This window comes from Ambystoma mexicanum, chromosome 1p, assembly GCF_040938575.1.
Source record: "Ambystoma mexicanum isolate Mex_15411 chromosome 1p, UKY_AmexF1_1, whole genome shotgun sequence".
NCBI lineage: Eukaryota > Metazoa > Chordata > Amphibia > Caudata > Ambystomatidae > Ambystoma > Ambystoma mexicanum.
In genome coordinates this window covers 421,907,154-421,923,243 of record NC_090921.1, presented here as the reverse complement: position 1 = coordinate 421,923,243, position 16,090 = coordinate 421,907,154, and the positions used below count along the sequence as shown (strand labels likewise).

The following is a 16,090-nucleotide window of genomic DNA, read 5'->3' as shown; positions in this document are numbered from 1 at the left end:
GTGTGAGCTCCCCATCCTTCCAGGGAGCCATCTGTCATGACCGTCTCCTAGTACGGAGGGATCTGGAAATCCGCGCCTCCAGACAAATGAGCGCGCACTCCCCACCATTTTATCGCTCGATGGAAGCTCTCGTCTCACATGCAGAACTTATGGGACCTGATGTATTTGTTCAGTCTTCAGAGGTCGAGGATGGGTCTCCAGCCCCCGGTCTTCTTTTTCATGAGGAAGTACCTTGAGTACACTCCGGAGCCTCCGAGCCTCTTTGGGATGAGCTCTATCGCGCCCTTCTTGAACATAGCCCGCACCTCCAGCAGCAGCTGAGGCACGTGGTTTTCTTGCAGGGTCACAGGTGGTATTCTGGGACATTTCTGTTGAAATTCCAGGGTGTACCGTGGGCGAGAGCGTCCAGCACCCAACGGTCGGTGGAGGTGGTCTTCCACACGCTGACGAAGTTCGCCAGCGGCCTGCCACTGGGTGAATGAGGGGGGGGGCGCACCGACGCCACCCCCGGTTCAATCCTGCTTGGACGTGGAAGGGCCTCCCTGGTGTCCTTGTCGACAACGTCCTCCTCCGAACGCCTTGGAATGGCCCCTGTTGGTTTCCTGGGCCGAGCAGCGAGAGGGCTGGTGGTAGGAAGAAGAGCTCCCGCCGAAACCTTTAGAAGATCCTTGGGACTTGCCTCCTGAGGGTCAAAAGGACGGCCCCCGCTGTTGAACAGTGTCCAGAGCACGTGCTGTCTCGGTGTCTGCCTTGATGGCCTATAGAGACTCATCTACGGCCTTCCCGAAGAGGTTGCCTCTGTCAAAGGGCATGTCCACAACCCTCGTCTGAACATCCTGACATAAGTTGGTGGCTCTGAGCCAGCTACAATGACGAAGGCAAACGCTGTTGCCCATCTGGCGGAACCCTGCGTCGGCGATGTCTGTGGTCACTGTGATGGCGTGGTCTGACGCCACCTCGCTCTCTTGCAGAATCTCCTATGCTTCCAACCTAAGTCCAGGATGGGACCGATCTTGAACCATAGCTCTCAGTCCTAGCGCACTACGATGGCAAGGGCTTTGGCGGCCTTGATGGTGGTGGCCACAGAGTAGATAACCCGTCGTTCCATGGCATCCAACTTCTTCCCCCTCGCTATCCGGAGGGGTGGACGCTACCGAGGAAGAAGCACCCGATGACGACTTCTTGGCCGCTGCCAATACCACGGAATCCGGCGACAGTTGGGCTTGTAAGCACTTGGGCGCAGAGTCTGGCCTTCGTCCCAAATATAATCCAGAAGTGGGACTGAGAGGATGGTCCTTCTCTTCATCTTGCAGCGCTGGTATAAGCAGCCCTCCTCCTCCTCCTCTGAAGCGAGCTGGAAAAGCTCCGAAGCTCTGGAGGTCATCGAGTGAAACGAGCCAATCTCGTCCGGCTGCGAGGATCTGGGGGGAGGAGACGGGAGGTCCCACATCCCACCGTCATCGTAGGTGCCCATTGTTGTCGCCTTATCCGGGTTCGTGTCAGCCCTCGGAGAAGGAGGGGGGTAGATGGGTAGCATGAGGTAGAGGGTCCTTCTTCCTCTTTGCTGGCGGTTCCCCAGTCGCCCGAGCCTGCTCTGCTTTCTTGGAACCGGGAGAGGCATGCTGCTGCGACCCACCCAGAGCAGGGGCCTTGGCGTATAGCCACTCCTTCAACCGCCTATGCCGATCCTTCAGTGTGCGAGGCTGCATCTCCTGGCAAAATGCACAATCTTCCCCCTTGTGCGCCAGGTACAGGCAGTAAAGGCACTGGAAATGCCTGTCGTCTGAAAAGACATTCCATTGGCTGCAGTCGGAGCAAAGCTTGAACAGCAGGGCTGAATCCTTCTCCTCCGACATGGTCCACGTGGCGTAGGTCTGAAGAATCTTCCGGAATCCTCCACAAACAAACTCAACGAAATCAGGCCTCAAGGGGCGCTGAAGAATCCGAAAAACCGGTCCCTGTTAATCAGAGGGTTGATCGATGGAGCGCAAGGCTCAATTGACCGAAAAATAAAAAAAAGTAAAACTCTTCCAAAAAGCGAAAAAACGCAGTGAAAGCCCGAGAGCTAAACACAAGGACTCCCAACACTTGAACGTGCGGTAAAAATCTGAAGATGGCTGCCAGAGGAGGGGTTTAGCTAGAGGGCAGTATGACCCAAACCTCAGTGATTGGTTGTTAGGAGAAAGACAGTTCAGAAATGAAACAAACTGATTTCTTTTTTTACCGAGGATTCCCAGCCTGACGACGGGGACTATTCATGAGCATGTGAATCCATGCCAGATCCCATGTTGGAGAATTTATTTTTTTAAGATGGCCCTGTATCGAAATTCCTTTAAAGACTCTGTTCACACTAAACAAATGGAGCTATGCAATCCTCACAGCCAGGTCCCAAACATTTAAACAGCAGAATGTCAATTCAGATGACAACGAAAAGAGTGGAGTAAACACACTGCATAGGAAGGTATGTTCCAATATGGATGATTAGCTATGGTGGCGAACATGTGTTGAAAGCACCAAATAAAAAGGTGAGAATGGAATAATATTCTTTCAAGTAAAGAAACAACAAAAACAGAGACGCCTCTTTCATCAGGATTGTACTCAATGGATAGATGACAATGCATTACTTACCGTAAAAGCATTTCTGATGGTTGTATCTACTTAGATTCACATGCTGTGCATAGTCTGACATCCAGTGGTCACTGCGGAGTATTGCATTTTGTTTTTCGTAGTCGAAAAAAAGGACGTTGACAAGGCGTGTCTAACACTATCCTTATAGTGACGTGCAGTGTACCCACAAACCCTCACGCGTCGAGGTCCCTCCGTTTGTATTTTTTCTGCCCTGAGGGAGCCTATTAGACGTGAGTGAGTACAGAAAAGAGATATAGAAGAAAGTCTATGTTCCTTCCATCCGAGCGGGGAGGAAGGGTGGGCGCATGTGAATCTAAGCAGATACAACCATCAGAAATGCTTTTACGGTAAGTAATGCATTGTCTTCTGATGTTTGTTAATCTGCTTAGAATCACATGCTGTGCATAGACTAGCGAGCAGTACCCGGAGTTGGAGGTGGGTTGTGAGAAGGAACAGTAGAGAAAAGATGTCTTAATACTGCTTGTCCCACCTGGGAATCAGATCTAGAGTGGGCATCTAGACAGTGTTTTGTAAAGGTGTGCACAGAACTCCAGGTTGCCGCTTTGCAAATGGACTCAAGAGGGACATTTGCAATGAAAGCTATGGAAGCCCCGGTGCCTCGAGTGGAGTGTGCTCTTGGCTTGAAGGGTAGTTCTCTCTTAGCAAGAGTGTAACAGAGTGATGCATTGTACAATCCATCTAGAAATAGTGGATTTCGAAACTGCATCTCCTTCTCTTCCTGCTGCCACCGAGACGAAGAACGGATTAGTCTTTTTCAATGGTTTAGTTTTTTCCATATAAAACATCATGGCTCTGCGAACATCCAGTGTATGCAGGCTCTTCTCACCTAAGTTTGAAGGATTTTGAAAGAACGTTGGTAGTTCTATTGACTGGTTGACATGGAATTTAGAGATAAATTTTGGTGCAAACTTAGGATGTGTGCGTAGAACCACATTCTCCTTGTGAACTGTTAAAAAGGGGTCTAGTACAGAGAGCGCATGTAGTTCACTTACTCACCTAATGGAGGCGATAGCTATTAGAAAAGCAGTCTTAAGAGTGATGTCTTTAAGTGTTGCTTTGTGCATGGATTCAAAGGGTGACCCCATGAGCCTGGTTAGTACCACATTTAGGTCCAATCCGGGAGCGGGGTTAGCCATGGGACGGTGGATCCTCTTCACTCCTTCCATGAAGGCTTTAATAACTGGGACTTTCCACCATGACACTTTAAATTGGGAAGTGGTGTATGCGGAAAGTGCAGCTAAATGGACTTTAATAGAGTTAAACACCAAGCTGAGTCTAGTAGGTGAGTCAGGTACAGAACAATTTGTGTGGGAAAGCAGTCAACTGGGTTGATGCTCCTTCCCCTACACCAGATGACAAATCTTTTCCATTTGCTAGAATAACAGTGACGAGTGTTAGGCTTTCTAGCCTCCCTGAGAATGTCCATGCATCGCTGCGGGAGTTGTAAACAAATTCTATGATCTCAGGAGCCAGGCTGCTAAGTTCATGGTCTGAGGGCATGGATGTAGTGTCCTGCCCTTGTCCTGTGACAGCATGTTGTAGGGCAGGGAAGTTTCACTGGAGGAGATAGGGACATCATCAAGTGAGCGAACCAAGGCTCTCTGGCCCACATAGGGGCTACCAGTATCATGGTAACTTGTTCCTGGTGCATCTTGTGTACTATCTTGTTGAGAAGGGGAGCCGGGGGGGGGGGGAGGTAAACAAATTTCCCTGACCATGGTATCGATAGACAGTTCCCCTTGGATTGGTTCTGGGGGTAACTGGAGGCGTAATCTTGGCATTGTGAGTTCTCCAGAGTTGCGAACAGATCTATTTCTGGGAATCCCCATTATGTGAAGACGTCGAAGACGATGTCTTTGTGTAACCGCCATTCATACTCTGAGGGCAAGGGAAGTCTCTGCTGAGTTCGTCTGCTAGCAGATTGAGTTCCCCTGGTACATGTTGTGACAGTAGGAACATGTGTTTGAGAGCCCACTTCCAGATGTTCTTGGACAGCTTGGACAGTTCTGGAGAGTGAATGCCCCCTGGCTTGTTGAGGTAGTACATGGCTGTGGTTCTGTCCGTGAGGACCATCACTGTCTTCCCTTGCAGGTGTGCCTGGAAGGCTTTCAGTGGCTTGAACACAGCTAGTAGCTCCATTAAGTTTATGTGCTTGGATGCTACGCTCGGAGTCCAGACTCCGTGAGCAGTCTGATGGGATAGGCGAGTCCCCCATCCTGTGAGAGATGCGTCTGTGGTTAGAGTGGCTTCCACTGCAGGGGTGGCGAATGGTTTCCCGATTACCAGGTTTTCCTTCGACCACCACCGTAGCGAGAGAACCAAGGCCTGCGAGACCACCTCTAGATCGTCCCATTGTCCGCTGGCCTGACACCACTGGCTGTTGAGCCACTCTTGCATTGGGCGCATGCGCAGGCGTGCGTGAGGTACCAAATAAATACATGACGCCATCATTCCTAGTAAGCACATTGCTTTGCGTACCATCACGTCTCAACCGGCCACATATTGAGGGATTTGAAACAGCATGTTTTGGACCCTCTCGTTGGAGAGGAAGACGAGGCCGTCCTTTGTTCGAATTAGAGCCCCTAGGAATTGTTTGATCTGGCTGGGGTCTAAGCTGGACTTATTCTCGTTGATGGAGAAGCCCAGTTGAAGCAAAAGGTCTACAGTCTTTTGGGTATTTGAGAAGCATGTTTCGTAAGAATCCCCTGTTATGAGCCAATCGTCGAGGTAAAGGTATACTGGGATGGACAACCTGCACAGGTGGGCCACTGCCACTACCTTTGTGAATACCCTCAGCGCTGATGCTATGCCGAAGGGTAGCACCCTGAACTGGTAGTGTTTGCCCTCTATCATGAACCTGAGGTATTTCCTGTGCGCTGGCAACATTAAAATATGAAAGTATGCATCTTTCATGTCCAGTGTTGTCATGTAATCTCCCTGTGAAAGCAGGGGATTACCTGCTGTAGAATCACCATACGAAACTTTTGAGGGTTGACAAATTTGTTCGCTGGGCGCAGATCTAGTACAGGGCGCATGATTAAGTCCTTTTTGGGTACAAGGAAGTACACTGAATAAATACCTTCCGTTACCTGGGATAGAGGCACGACCTCTATAGCTCCGTTTTCTAGTAGTTGGTCCACTTCTTGAAGAAGGATGGCGAGGTGTTCTGGCGACATGCGTCGTCCCCTTGGGGGTCTGAACGTAGGGGAACTGTTGAATTCTATACAGTAACCGAGGGCTATGATTGATAGTACCCAGCGGTCTGATGTTATACCCTCCCATGCTGGAAGAAAGGATGTTAACCGGCCCCCGACCAGCGAAGCATAAGAGGGGACCCGAATCTTTGAGTCATTTGTTGTTGGTGGCTTGGGAACCTCTAGAGGTGGGACCCCGGCCTCTTCTCTTGCCACGACGTTGTCCTCTTTGGTTATATTGTCCACTGGTGCCTTGGTTAGAGGACCAGTTACCTGCAGAGTATTGCTGCTGCTGTAGTTGCTGCTGGCGTTGGCCTCGAAAAAAGCAATTTGATCTAGTGTTTTGATTGTGTCAAATTCCTTCTTTGCGGTCTCTAGTGCCTCATCCACAGGCCTTACCAAAGAGGTTTGCATCTTCTATAGGTTTGTTAATTAGAGATGCTTGTGTTTCAGGTTTAAAGCCTGAATTACGTAGCCATACATGGCGTTTGAGGAGGATTCCTTGGACTAGGGAACAGCCAGCCGTTTCTGCAGCATCCAGAGTATTTTTAATGATGCTTTGGTTGACTAAGGTTCCTTCAGTCACCGTAGCAGAAGCTGAGTATGTAGGGGTTCCGGTACCTCCTCAATGTCCATGCGTAGTTTGCTCCATTGTGCATCTGCGTAACTTGCCAGCAAAGATTTGTTGTTGGCAATTCTTGCGGAAAAGGCAGCTGAGGCTGTAATCCTCTTTCCTAGGGCATACCATTTTTTACCCTCTTTATCTGGTGGTGCCTCGCTAGTTGACAGCAGGACCCCTGCTCTCTTTCTGGTATTTGTCACCACTAAGGAGTCTGGCACAGAGTGGCCCCTGATGTATAACGGGTCCGATGGAGAAGGACTAAATCATTTTTCTATCCTCGGGTTGACCCCTCAACGCGGGAGTGGATAGTGAAGGAATAATTTGTCTCTTTACTGAGGCGAGAAGGGGAATGGTTTGGCTGACAGGGGGTTTCTCTCCTTAATGATCTTTTCTACAAAGTCGATGTCAGGAGAAGTTTCCCGGTCTCGATCTCGAAATGCGCTGCTGCCTTGCATAGAAGTGCATTAAAGGTAGGTTGATAGTCTATAGGTGAGGTATTCCTAATAGGCGAGTCTTTGGGTGGGGACAGGTTTATGGCGTCAGGGTCTGAAAACACTGATGGGGACTGCCAGGGCTGTGAAGCGCCTTCTTCTGGGTCTTCTCCGAAGCCCCCCATCACCCATATCCGGGTTGTCTTCAAAACCTTCCTCCTCTAGGTTTTGTTCCCCTTCATTGCCTAGGAATTCATCATCCTCCTGAAAGTGGGGGTCCTCTCCAGTGAGGTCATATAAATCTACATCCTCTTGGGGGGATCAAACAACCTTGGGTACTTGGCCCTGGGATCCTCCTGAGGTCCCTCTCTTGATCTCTGGGTGTTGGAAGGTTTTGAGTCTCCATAAACCTCTCCATTTTGTCGATACAGAACTGGAGTCCCTCTAGGGTTTCGTGAGGTACCCCAGAGCGGTCAAGGGGGGGGGGGGGGGGGGGGGGGGGTGGGGGGGGCTTCTGTTAGAAAACGCTTCGACCTATCCCATAACGTCAAAGAGAGGTTCCCCTCGCCTCCTGAAAAGCCTTCTGGTAGGCTAGGAGTCCCTCTCGACGAAGGGGGCGTTTCCTGCCTTCCTTCTGACCTTTACGGCGTCTCCCGGGCTTTATGAGCGGTGATCAACGTTTCTTTCGCTGTCGGTCTCTGGCTATCGGTGGAAATAATCCGCGCCAGGCTCTCAACAACTAAACTGTCCGTCGAGGGTACCTCCGGCGTCGATGTTACAGGCGTTGCTTGCTCTATGCCGACGGGCGCTCTGACGGTGCGCGTCGTCTGGTGGTTTAGTGATATCGCCCTTATCTGGGGGTAGCCCAGTCGCTAGCCGCATTTGCGGTTGCGAGGGGGTCTTCAGACTCTTACTGTCTGAGGAGGCCGCCGGTACGACCTGCGTCCCGTTGGCGCTAATGCTCTCTTCTTCTTCGACGAGGAAGAGCCGTGGGTTGTGTGTTTATGGGAGTGTTTTCTGTGTGCGTCCTTGTCGCCAGGGTGTTCATCCCCATAAACAGGGCGTGAGCCGAGCTTGTCGGGCCGGGGACAGATGAGGAGTGTGAACACTCCTTAGAGAGGTCTACGACTTCCGAAACGGACGTCGGGTTGTCACATTCCTCGTCACTTTCGGCGGCGATGAATCAGACCTAGACATGGCATAGGCTGCCCACCTTTTGACCCTACGATCTTTTAAAGTCTTCGGCTTAAGGAGCTGACAGGCCGCACAGCCGTCTTCTTTGTGATAGAGGGGCAAGCAAAGGTTACACCGTTTATGCTCGTCTTTCCAGGTAAACTTGCCTTTGCAACGCGGGCAAAACCTAAAGGGTGTCCTCGCCATAGCTGAGGAACCGATTGCATGTGACAAAAACCCCGAAGGAAAGGGAGGGGAGAGGGGAAAGGCATTCTCAAAGAGAAACAATACATGTCCCACAACCCCACTCTCCCTACGGTATTTGGCCATCGAGGCCAGGCCACGTGTTCGGCAAACGCCGAACAACCTCCTCCGTCGAAGGCACCGCCGGAGATCTTGATCGGTGGTGAACAGCTTTGCAGCTACGACACCGAAGGAGGGATGTAAGTAATAATATAAGTTAAGGACGACCAAAGGTCGAATAAAGTTTTTTGCAATGTCTCTCGAGGAGCTCCGCGTATAGGCGACCAATATCTGGGCGGAAAAAAACAATCTGAGGGACCTCGACGCTTGAGGGATTGTGGGTACACTGCACGTCACTATAGGGATAGTGTTACAGACACGCCTAGTCGACGTCTCCTTTTTGACTACGAAAAACAAAATGCAATACTCTGCAGTGACCACTGGATGTAGGACTATGCACAGCATGTGATTCTAAGCAGATTAACAAACATCAGAAATATAATTTCAGATCGATATGAATCTAGAAACATTGTAATTTAATAATGACAGGAAATTAATCTATGAAGTATTCTTTGCAAAATTTCACACCAGGGTTATATTTTTCGTGTAAGGAAGATTTCAAATATATTTTATCATGGGGTTTGATGGACACATAAGTGCTCTTAAAGGGTACAACTATGGTACAAGACCTGTGCATTTTAGAGAAAGCTTGTCTGCATTTGTATCAATTCACACTAGTTTTCATTACCTGTTGCACAAGCACATCGCCAATTTTCTGGATGATATAATTGTGGTCGCTACCTTCCTCCAAGGATTCTTTACATCGCTCCTTTAACTGCGATAAAAAGCATCCATGCATCTCCAGCAAGTCATCCACACAGGGAAAGAGCCGCTTGACTAATTTGTCATTAAATTGTAACTCCTCCCGCATTGCTTTGGAGTAGACTTTCAGCATAATTTTCAGGGTTCGGACATGATGCATTTCAGTCTGCATAAGCTCTGAAAGAAATGAGCATATATTACAAAGATCACATTGCTTTGGTTAATTGAGGAAATGAGTGTACCCGTTTACACTACTACCAATCTTTAGGTGGGTAACATTGAGATGTAGTATAACTTAGATCATATACTGCAATATGTTGGAGAAATGGGATATGAACTCAGTATTACCAAGTCTGAATCAGATGCATTAAACAGGGACCCAATACTGCCGCCCTCCTCCATATGTACGTAATATGTAGTGCATGCAGAGGCCGTGATGTGCAGCATGTGTAGGAGAGATGGGCGAGCTAAGGCATACCGAGGCATAGTTGAACAAGCTGAAGCTTGGCTCCAGAGATCGAAATACAAGTCAAGCATGTCACAACTTTACAGCAAATCTGTGAATCGGGATATAAAACAAAAGCATTATCTGAGATTCTATGATATGATTTGAATGGGGAACATCATTCTTTGTAGGAAAAAACAGATCCAGCAGCAGACTGCTCAAGCCAGTGTTGAACCGGACATGTGGCTCAAGCCTTTACTGCCTTGCCAACCACTGATGTGGACAATTTCTTATTAACAAAGGCTGGGTCTGCCCTCCATGAGAGTGTCCAGTGCTATGCTACACTGCACTGTAATTGCTCTACAGACTAGCACATCTAAAAAGAATTAAATGAATGTTAACTTGACATTGTTAGCTGAGAGTACTGTAAAGACCCTACAAAGTGTTCATACTTTACCTGCAAACATTAATTTCAATGTAACATACCACACTTTAAAATGTCTATGTTACAAACACAGGCACAATCTTTCTTTATTCAACAGCTTGGGGGAGGGGCTTTTACAACATTTTACCAGTGACTTACTACACTTCTACTCAAGTACCTCCTGAATGAGCCCCGTGGCCCACCCGACCTCTGATCAGTGTCAAATATTTGCTAGGGTTTCAAACTGTAAACATAAAAAGGGTGGAGCAAAAAGATTCTTGTAGTGAATACATGATGTTTTGCCAAGCAAACCCAAATTGGCATATTACACAAAATCTCTACACCCTGTATGAAAATGCAGAAACCACCATTTGAACAAAAAAGACTTAAGGAGAATTTCGTAGTTCTTTTAATTGTTCATGTTAAATGATGCCTGCTTTCTGGATATGTTATTGGTGGTTAGAGATAGGGTTCCAAATTTTGGAATGGTCTAAAGAGATGAAAATATGTTATTACAAAGGCTACAAATAATGATGCAAAGAATTCTGAAATAAGTAAACCATCAATTTTGAATTAAGCATTTCTATCCTAACTCCCCTGCCCCCTTAAAAAAAATATGTTCCACCATCAAGACACTACTGTTGCAGGAACAATAGGCCACATCCTAAATGGTCATGCAGGACATGGGTAAAGTACAAACTGATAGGAAAGATCAGGCTCCTAGCACTAAAAAGAAGACCAGTCTGTTCAAATGTGTGGCAAGAGCAAGTGCTACAATAATGCAATACTGGGTGACCAGATAAATTGCCCCCAGCAGTTTGTGTGTGTGTGGAAAAGCGCGCTTGTGTGTGTTGAGGTGTGCGGGGCGTGTGTGTGTGGCAGGGCTTGTGTGGAGGCGTGGGGTGGCGTGCACGCTTGTGGGGAGGTGCATGGGTGTGGAGGTGCATGTGTCAAGGTGTGCAATGGTGCGCATTTATGAAGGTGACTGTGTGAAGGTGTGTGTGTGTCGAAGGTGTATGTGACTAGATTGCAGATTGTGACCATATGGGAAGATGCCACAAAGGGGAAGCATCATTGAACAGGCACATTTACAAGCATACTGGATAACTGACGCTAGGGCAGAAATGTGGCTAATGAAAGAATGGTGTGAAGAGCGATGCAGTAGCAAATTGGGTTAACAAAAAATAAATGAAGGTGGAAGGAATGTAGTGAGAAGACAGTAGTTTGACAGAACTTACCATATATGACATCTTGCCTTTTTAGAACTTCCTTCTTTTGTTTCTTGGCATACAGTTGATCTACTGCACAACTCCAGGACTCTGCCTCAAACTCCTGAGCATCTGCTTCTATCTCACTCCTCAGTGAAGCAAAGTATGCATCTAATTCAACAGTAAAACATTGTTTTCAGCATTGGTAATCTCATGCTGGTTTACATGCGTATCGCTGTATAATTCTATCATTGTAAATCCAAAGGAGGATTGATGAGAAACACAAATAGACATTAAAATAGAGCATCTAAAATGCTGTCCTCAATCACACTCCTCCCAGAACATTATATAGATTCATGAGACAGGGTTGCCTTTCAATAACAGTGACAGCACAGGGTTCAGGGTTAGAGGTTTGATATATGATATGATCTGATATATTTTATTTGTATCGTGCCCACACACAAGTGTTTCAGAGCATGGCGAGGCAAGTGAAGGGGAACTAGGGAAAACAAAACAACGATCTTACTAGGCCCAGTGACATTGTGAACGTGCAAGGGGAGAGGGAAGGGGGAAAGTGCGAGGGGGAGTGGAAAGTGCTAACACGTGATAGTACAACAACAGATAGTGCGGCCAGCAGGTGGTAAATGCGAGGAAAAGGTGTAGACAAGTGCTGGAAGGGTTGCAGATACAGACCCAAGTGCAGGGTTGCCAGGAGGCAGTGCGTGTGTGTGGCTGGGAGTGCAGGGATCTGAATCCGAAATCAGAGGGCAAACTGGTGCCCGGTGCCAAACCAGACAGATTAGCAGAAATGTTTTGAGGTGCTTCGGGAACCAAAGATGGTTCTCTTCAAGTTTCAGAGAGGCTGTTCCAGAGGGAGGCCCCAGCAGAGGAAAGATCTACCGCCAACCTGTTGCTTGGAGAAGCGACTGAGCCTGAGGGAGTTGGAGGTGAAGGAGGGAAGAACTAGAGAAGGAATGTATTTATGAAGGGAGCGTTGAAGGTATTGTGGATCCAGGCCACAGAAAGCCTTCTGGATAATGTAAAGGGTCTTGAATTTAATCCTTGCAGCCACTGGCATCCAATGAAGAGATTTCAGGGCTGGAGAGATACGATCCCAGGGCTTCAGGCCAAGGACAAGTCTCGCAGTCCTGTTCTGGATGAGCTTCAGAGGGCGGACAGTAGTTGTAGGAAGATTTAGAAAGAGGCTGTTGCAGTAGTCCAGCCTAGAGAGAACCAGAGCTCGGGAGACAGTGAGCTTCTGGGGAAGGAGAGGAAAGGAAGAATACCTCTGAGGAGGTGCAGTTGGTAGTTTGACTTCGTAGAGACGTCAGAGATGTGAGGAGAAAAGTGTGGAATCGAAGATGACCCAGAAGTTCTTAGCCTCACAAGTGGGAAAAGGGAGATGGCAAAGGGAGGCCAGCCAGAGAGTGACGGGAAAGGAAGGTACAGGTGTGCCGATGAGGAGGATCTCAGTCTTAATGGCATTAAGGCAAAGGTCGTTGGCGGCGCACCTCTCCTGGATTGCAGACAGTCGGAGAGGAGGGAGAAGCGGTGGTAGAGGGGAGCCTGAAAACAAGTTGGATGTCATCCGCATCCCACTGAAAATGTGAGCAGAGAGCAGCAATAAAGAGGGCGAGCGGAGCCAGGTATTGGTTGAAAAGACAAGGAGACAGGTTAGACCCCTGGGGATCACCACAGGCAGAAAGTGAGATAGAGGAAAGGAAGGACCCAAGCTGGATCTGGGAGGGTCGGTTGGAGAGGAAGGAGGTCAGCAAAACCAGGGCCTGATCAGCGACACCCAGATTATCATGGAGGCGGTTGAGCAGGATGACATGGTTGACCATGTCAAAGGCAGAATAAATATAGTGTAGGATGGGGACAAATGGGATATTAGAATCAAGGTTGAGAGCAGGTCTTCACGGATATTAAGGAGAGAAATTTCCGTGCTTCAGGCAGCTCTAAAGCCAGACTGATGGTCATGGAGACAACCAACAGAGTCGGTGTGAAGATTAAGCTGGGAGATGGCCAGCTTTTCCAGGAGTTTGCCCAGGAAAGGAGTGATGGCGATTGGGCGATAATTAGCCGGGCAAGAGGTGTCGGCTGTGGGTTGAGTAGGGTGCACAAGAGAGTGCTTTAGAGGGGACGGGAAGGAGTGGTTGCAGAAGTCGGCCAGAGCAGAAGCAAGGGTGTCAATGTGGTCCTTGATGGTTTTGGATGAACAGGGAAGAACCTGTTTGACGAGACTTTCATAGATCGGACTTGTATGGAAATTTCAACAGGGGAGAACAGAGAAAGGGATGAGAAAGAGGGAGGAAAGGCAGCTGCAGGGGGGCCAGAGGTAGCAGAGAGAGAAGGGGGAGGAGAGGACGAGAGGGTGGGCAGGATGTCCTGGGTTTTTGAGATGAAATGAGAGGCGAGGGACATGCAGGGGGCCTGGGAGGAGACAGGAGAGGTAGACACTGCAGCAGGGTTGACCAGTTCCTTGCAGATTTTAAAGAGTTCGGCCGAGTTGTTAGATGCCGCAGTGACACAGGCTTGGAGATTGGCTCTCTTCTAAGTGCGGACAAGGAGCTGGTAATTGCCTTAGGAGCAGGCGTCAGGCCAGATTTTTCAGAGGATGCACAAGAAGCCTGTGATCTCCTCTCAGCCACTCTACACTTGCGTTTAAGGGTGACGAGGTCAGAGTCGTACCAAGAGTTGCACTTGGCTTTGGGCATCAAGCGGGTTCTCTATGTCAGGGGCAAGAACATCAAGAGTATCAGCGATAGAAGAGTAGAAATGGAAAGGGCTGTGTCAGGATGGGTGTCAGCCAGGGGAAGGAGGAGCAGGAGGAGGGGGAGAGAAAGTAGTAGCGAAAACCTCAACTGACACTTCATGGGTCGAATGGCAAAGAAGGAAGGTGGAAGTGTTGGGAGTTGGCTTGGCCTGAGGGGTAGAGAGTCACAGATGGGAGGAAAGGAGAGTGATCACTCCAGCAGAGAGGAGTGGTCAGAGGGATAGAGAGAGGGAGGTCTGAAGAGATCAGAACATCCAGAGTGTCCTGCAGATTAAGTTGGGCCAGAGGTGAGGATAGAACGAGAGAGAGAGAGAGAGAGAGAGAGAGAGAGAGAGAGAGTGTCGCAGAGGTCACGAAAGAGTCCAGAGGAGGGACAGGAAACACCCAGATGGATGTTGAAGTCACCAAGAAGGAGGAGTTGAGTGGTCAAGCTCAGGAGGAAGGAGGAGAAGTCTGCCTTCAGAGAGGAAGGAGGAGATCTGTCCAGGTGGCCGATAGATAGTAGTCATGGTGAGTGGCCAGGAGAGTGAGAGAAAGCCTGCAGACAAAGAATTTGAAAGAGGAGTAGGCCTGCTTAGGCATGACAGAGGCAGGAATCCACTCCAGGAAGATCAAGGCTACACCCCCTCCAGAACAGTTGGATCTGGGCGCAGATAGGATCTTGGAGCCATCAGGGAGGAGAGTGTCAAAGCTCAAGACAGAGCTGGCCGTGAACCATGTCTCGGTGAGACCGTGGACATGGAGGTCAAGTTCTTCCAGGAGGCAGCAGATGTCAGAGGAGTGTTTGACAGCTGAGCGAGAGAGTTTAGAGTGGCAATATGGAGAAGGTTGCCAGCCTTGAAGGACTTCCGGGGAGGGGTACAAATCAGAGGTATGCCCTGCGGAGGTGTAGAAGGGGCCCGAGGGTGGGAGGGCAAGAAGAGGAAGGAGGAGAGGGAACAAGGTAGCCAAGGAGAAGGCAGAGGGGGGAGGCAAGGAAGCTGAAGGGAGAGATGGGACAGCAGGAGAAGAAAGGAAATTGATGAGGTATGGGAAGCGTCTATCAAAGAGGACAAGGTTGGCCTGAGGGCCTTAGACCATGACGGTGCCATTAAGTAGACATTAATGATTACCTTAGAGGACTGGAAGGGGTCCAGGAGTGTCTCCCACCGGGTGCCACCATTAATGGGAGAGGAAGAGAAGGGAGAGCGCACACAGACCATATGAGGAGACCAAAGGTCCGGCAAAGGGACGACAAAGAGGATGCCTGCAAGGGTCTGTCTGGAGGAAGCGCTTGAGTAGGTGTCAGCGATAGGGAGATAAGGGTTAGAGGCCAAGATATACTTTTTGAACTTCTTCCTACCAGACATTGTGAGAAGGGTGGTATAGTCAATGGAGAAACAGCTAGAAAAAATAGGAGAGACAGAGAGAGCCATAGGTGTCGTGGAGGAGGAGGAAGAAAAGAAAGCAGTGGAGGGAAGGTGGCGGGCGAGACAGGTTGGGGGAAAGGCAGGATAGGGTAGCACAGGGTAGTCACTGGGCACAGCCAAGTTAAAAAAGCAGCGCATGGTACTAACAGCTAAATTCAAAATAGCAACAGATAGTAATAACAGCTAAATTCAGCGGTCTTCCTTCATTGTGGATAATCATTTCATAAGGAGAACAGTCATTTTCGTAATAGGAATAATCCTATCCACACCCAGATATTAATAATCGGAAATGCTCTGCGAGCACTATATAAAGAGTTGTCTATGCAAATATAATGAAGACTAACTGTGGAAAAGTACAATTACCGTCATCGTGATTCTGATACTCTTTGTCCGTAACACTACCTCCTTCACAACTCCATGAGAACCTTACCCTTGCGACAGGCCAGACCTGAAAATTGTACTTGCTATAGCAAAGGCTCAATTAAAACCCACCCTGCTCCTCTGTAGACAAGCGTCCCGTAATCTGCTACTAGAATCAAAGCCAGCTGCACCAAATGCAAAACAATCACCAAGCCGGTTTTCTCCTATGAGGCAGGCCATCTGTCAGTCAGCACCATCATCAGACATCAGAACACGGCCAGACTACAACACAGGAAACAAGCATTCTCAGTTTATCCCCAAACACTGTAGAGTC

At 48.8% G+C, this 16,090-nt stretch overlaps 1 protein-coding gene across 5 annotated transcripts in view; it reads right to left on the bottom strand.

Annotated features, from left to right (window-relative positions):
* The window catches only part of ARHGEF18 (Rho/Rac guanine nucleotide exchange factor 18), a 1,645,252-nt gene that overhangs the window by 837,810 nt on the left and 791,352 nt on the right, over positions 1–16,090 (bottom strand). For all 5 annotated transcript variants that reach the window (XM_069649229.1, XM_069649230.1, XM_069649231.1 and 2 more), the window contains 2 exons: positions 11,242–11,382; positions 9,061–9,311 (listed from right to left, as the gene is read on the bottom strand). In XM_069649229.1, coding sequence (XP_069505330.1) covers positions 9,061–9,311; positions 11,242–11,382 — 392 coding nt within the window. The remainder of the gene's footprint in view (positions 1–9,060; positions 9,312–11,241; positions 11,383–16,090) is intronic.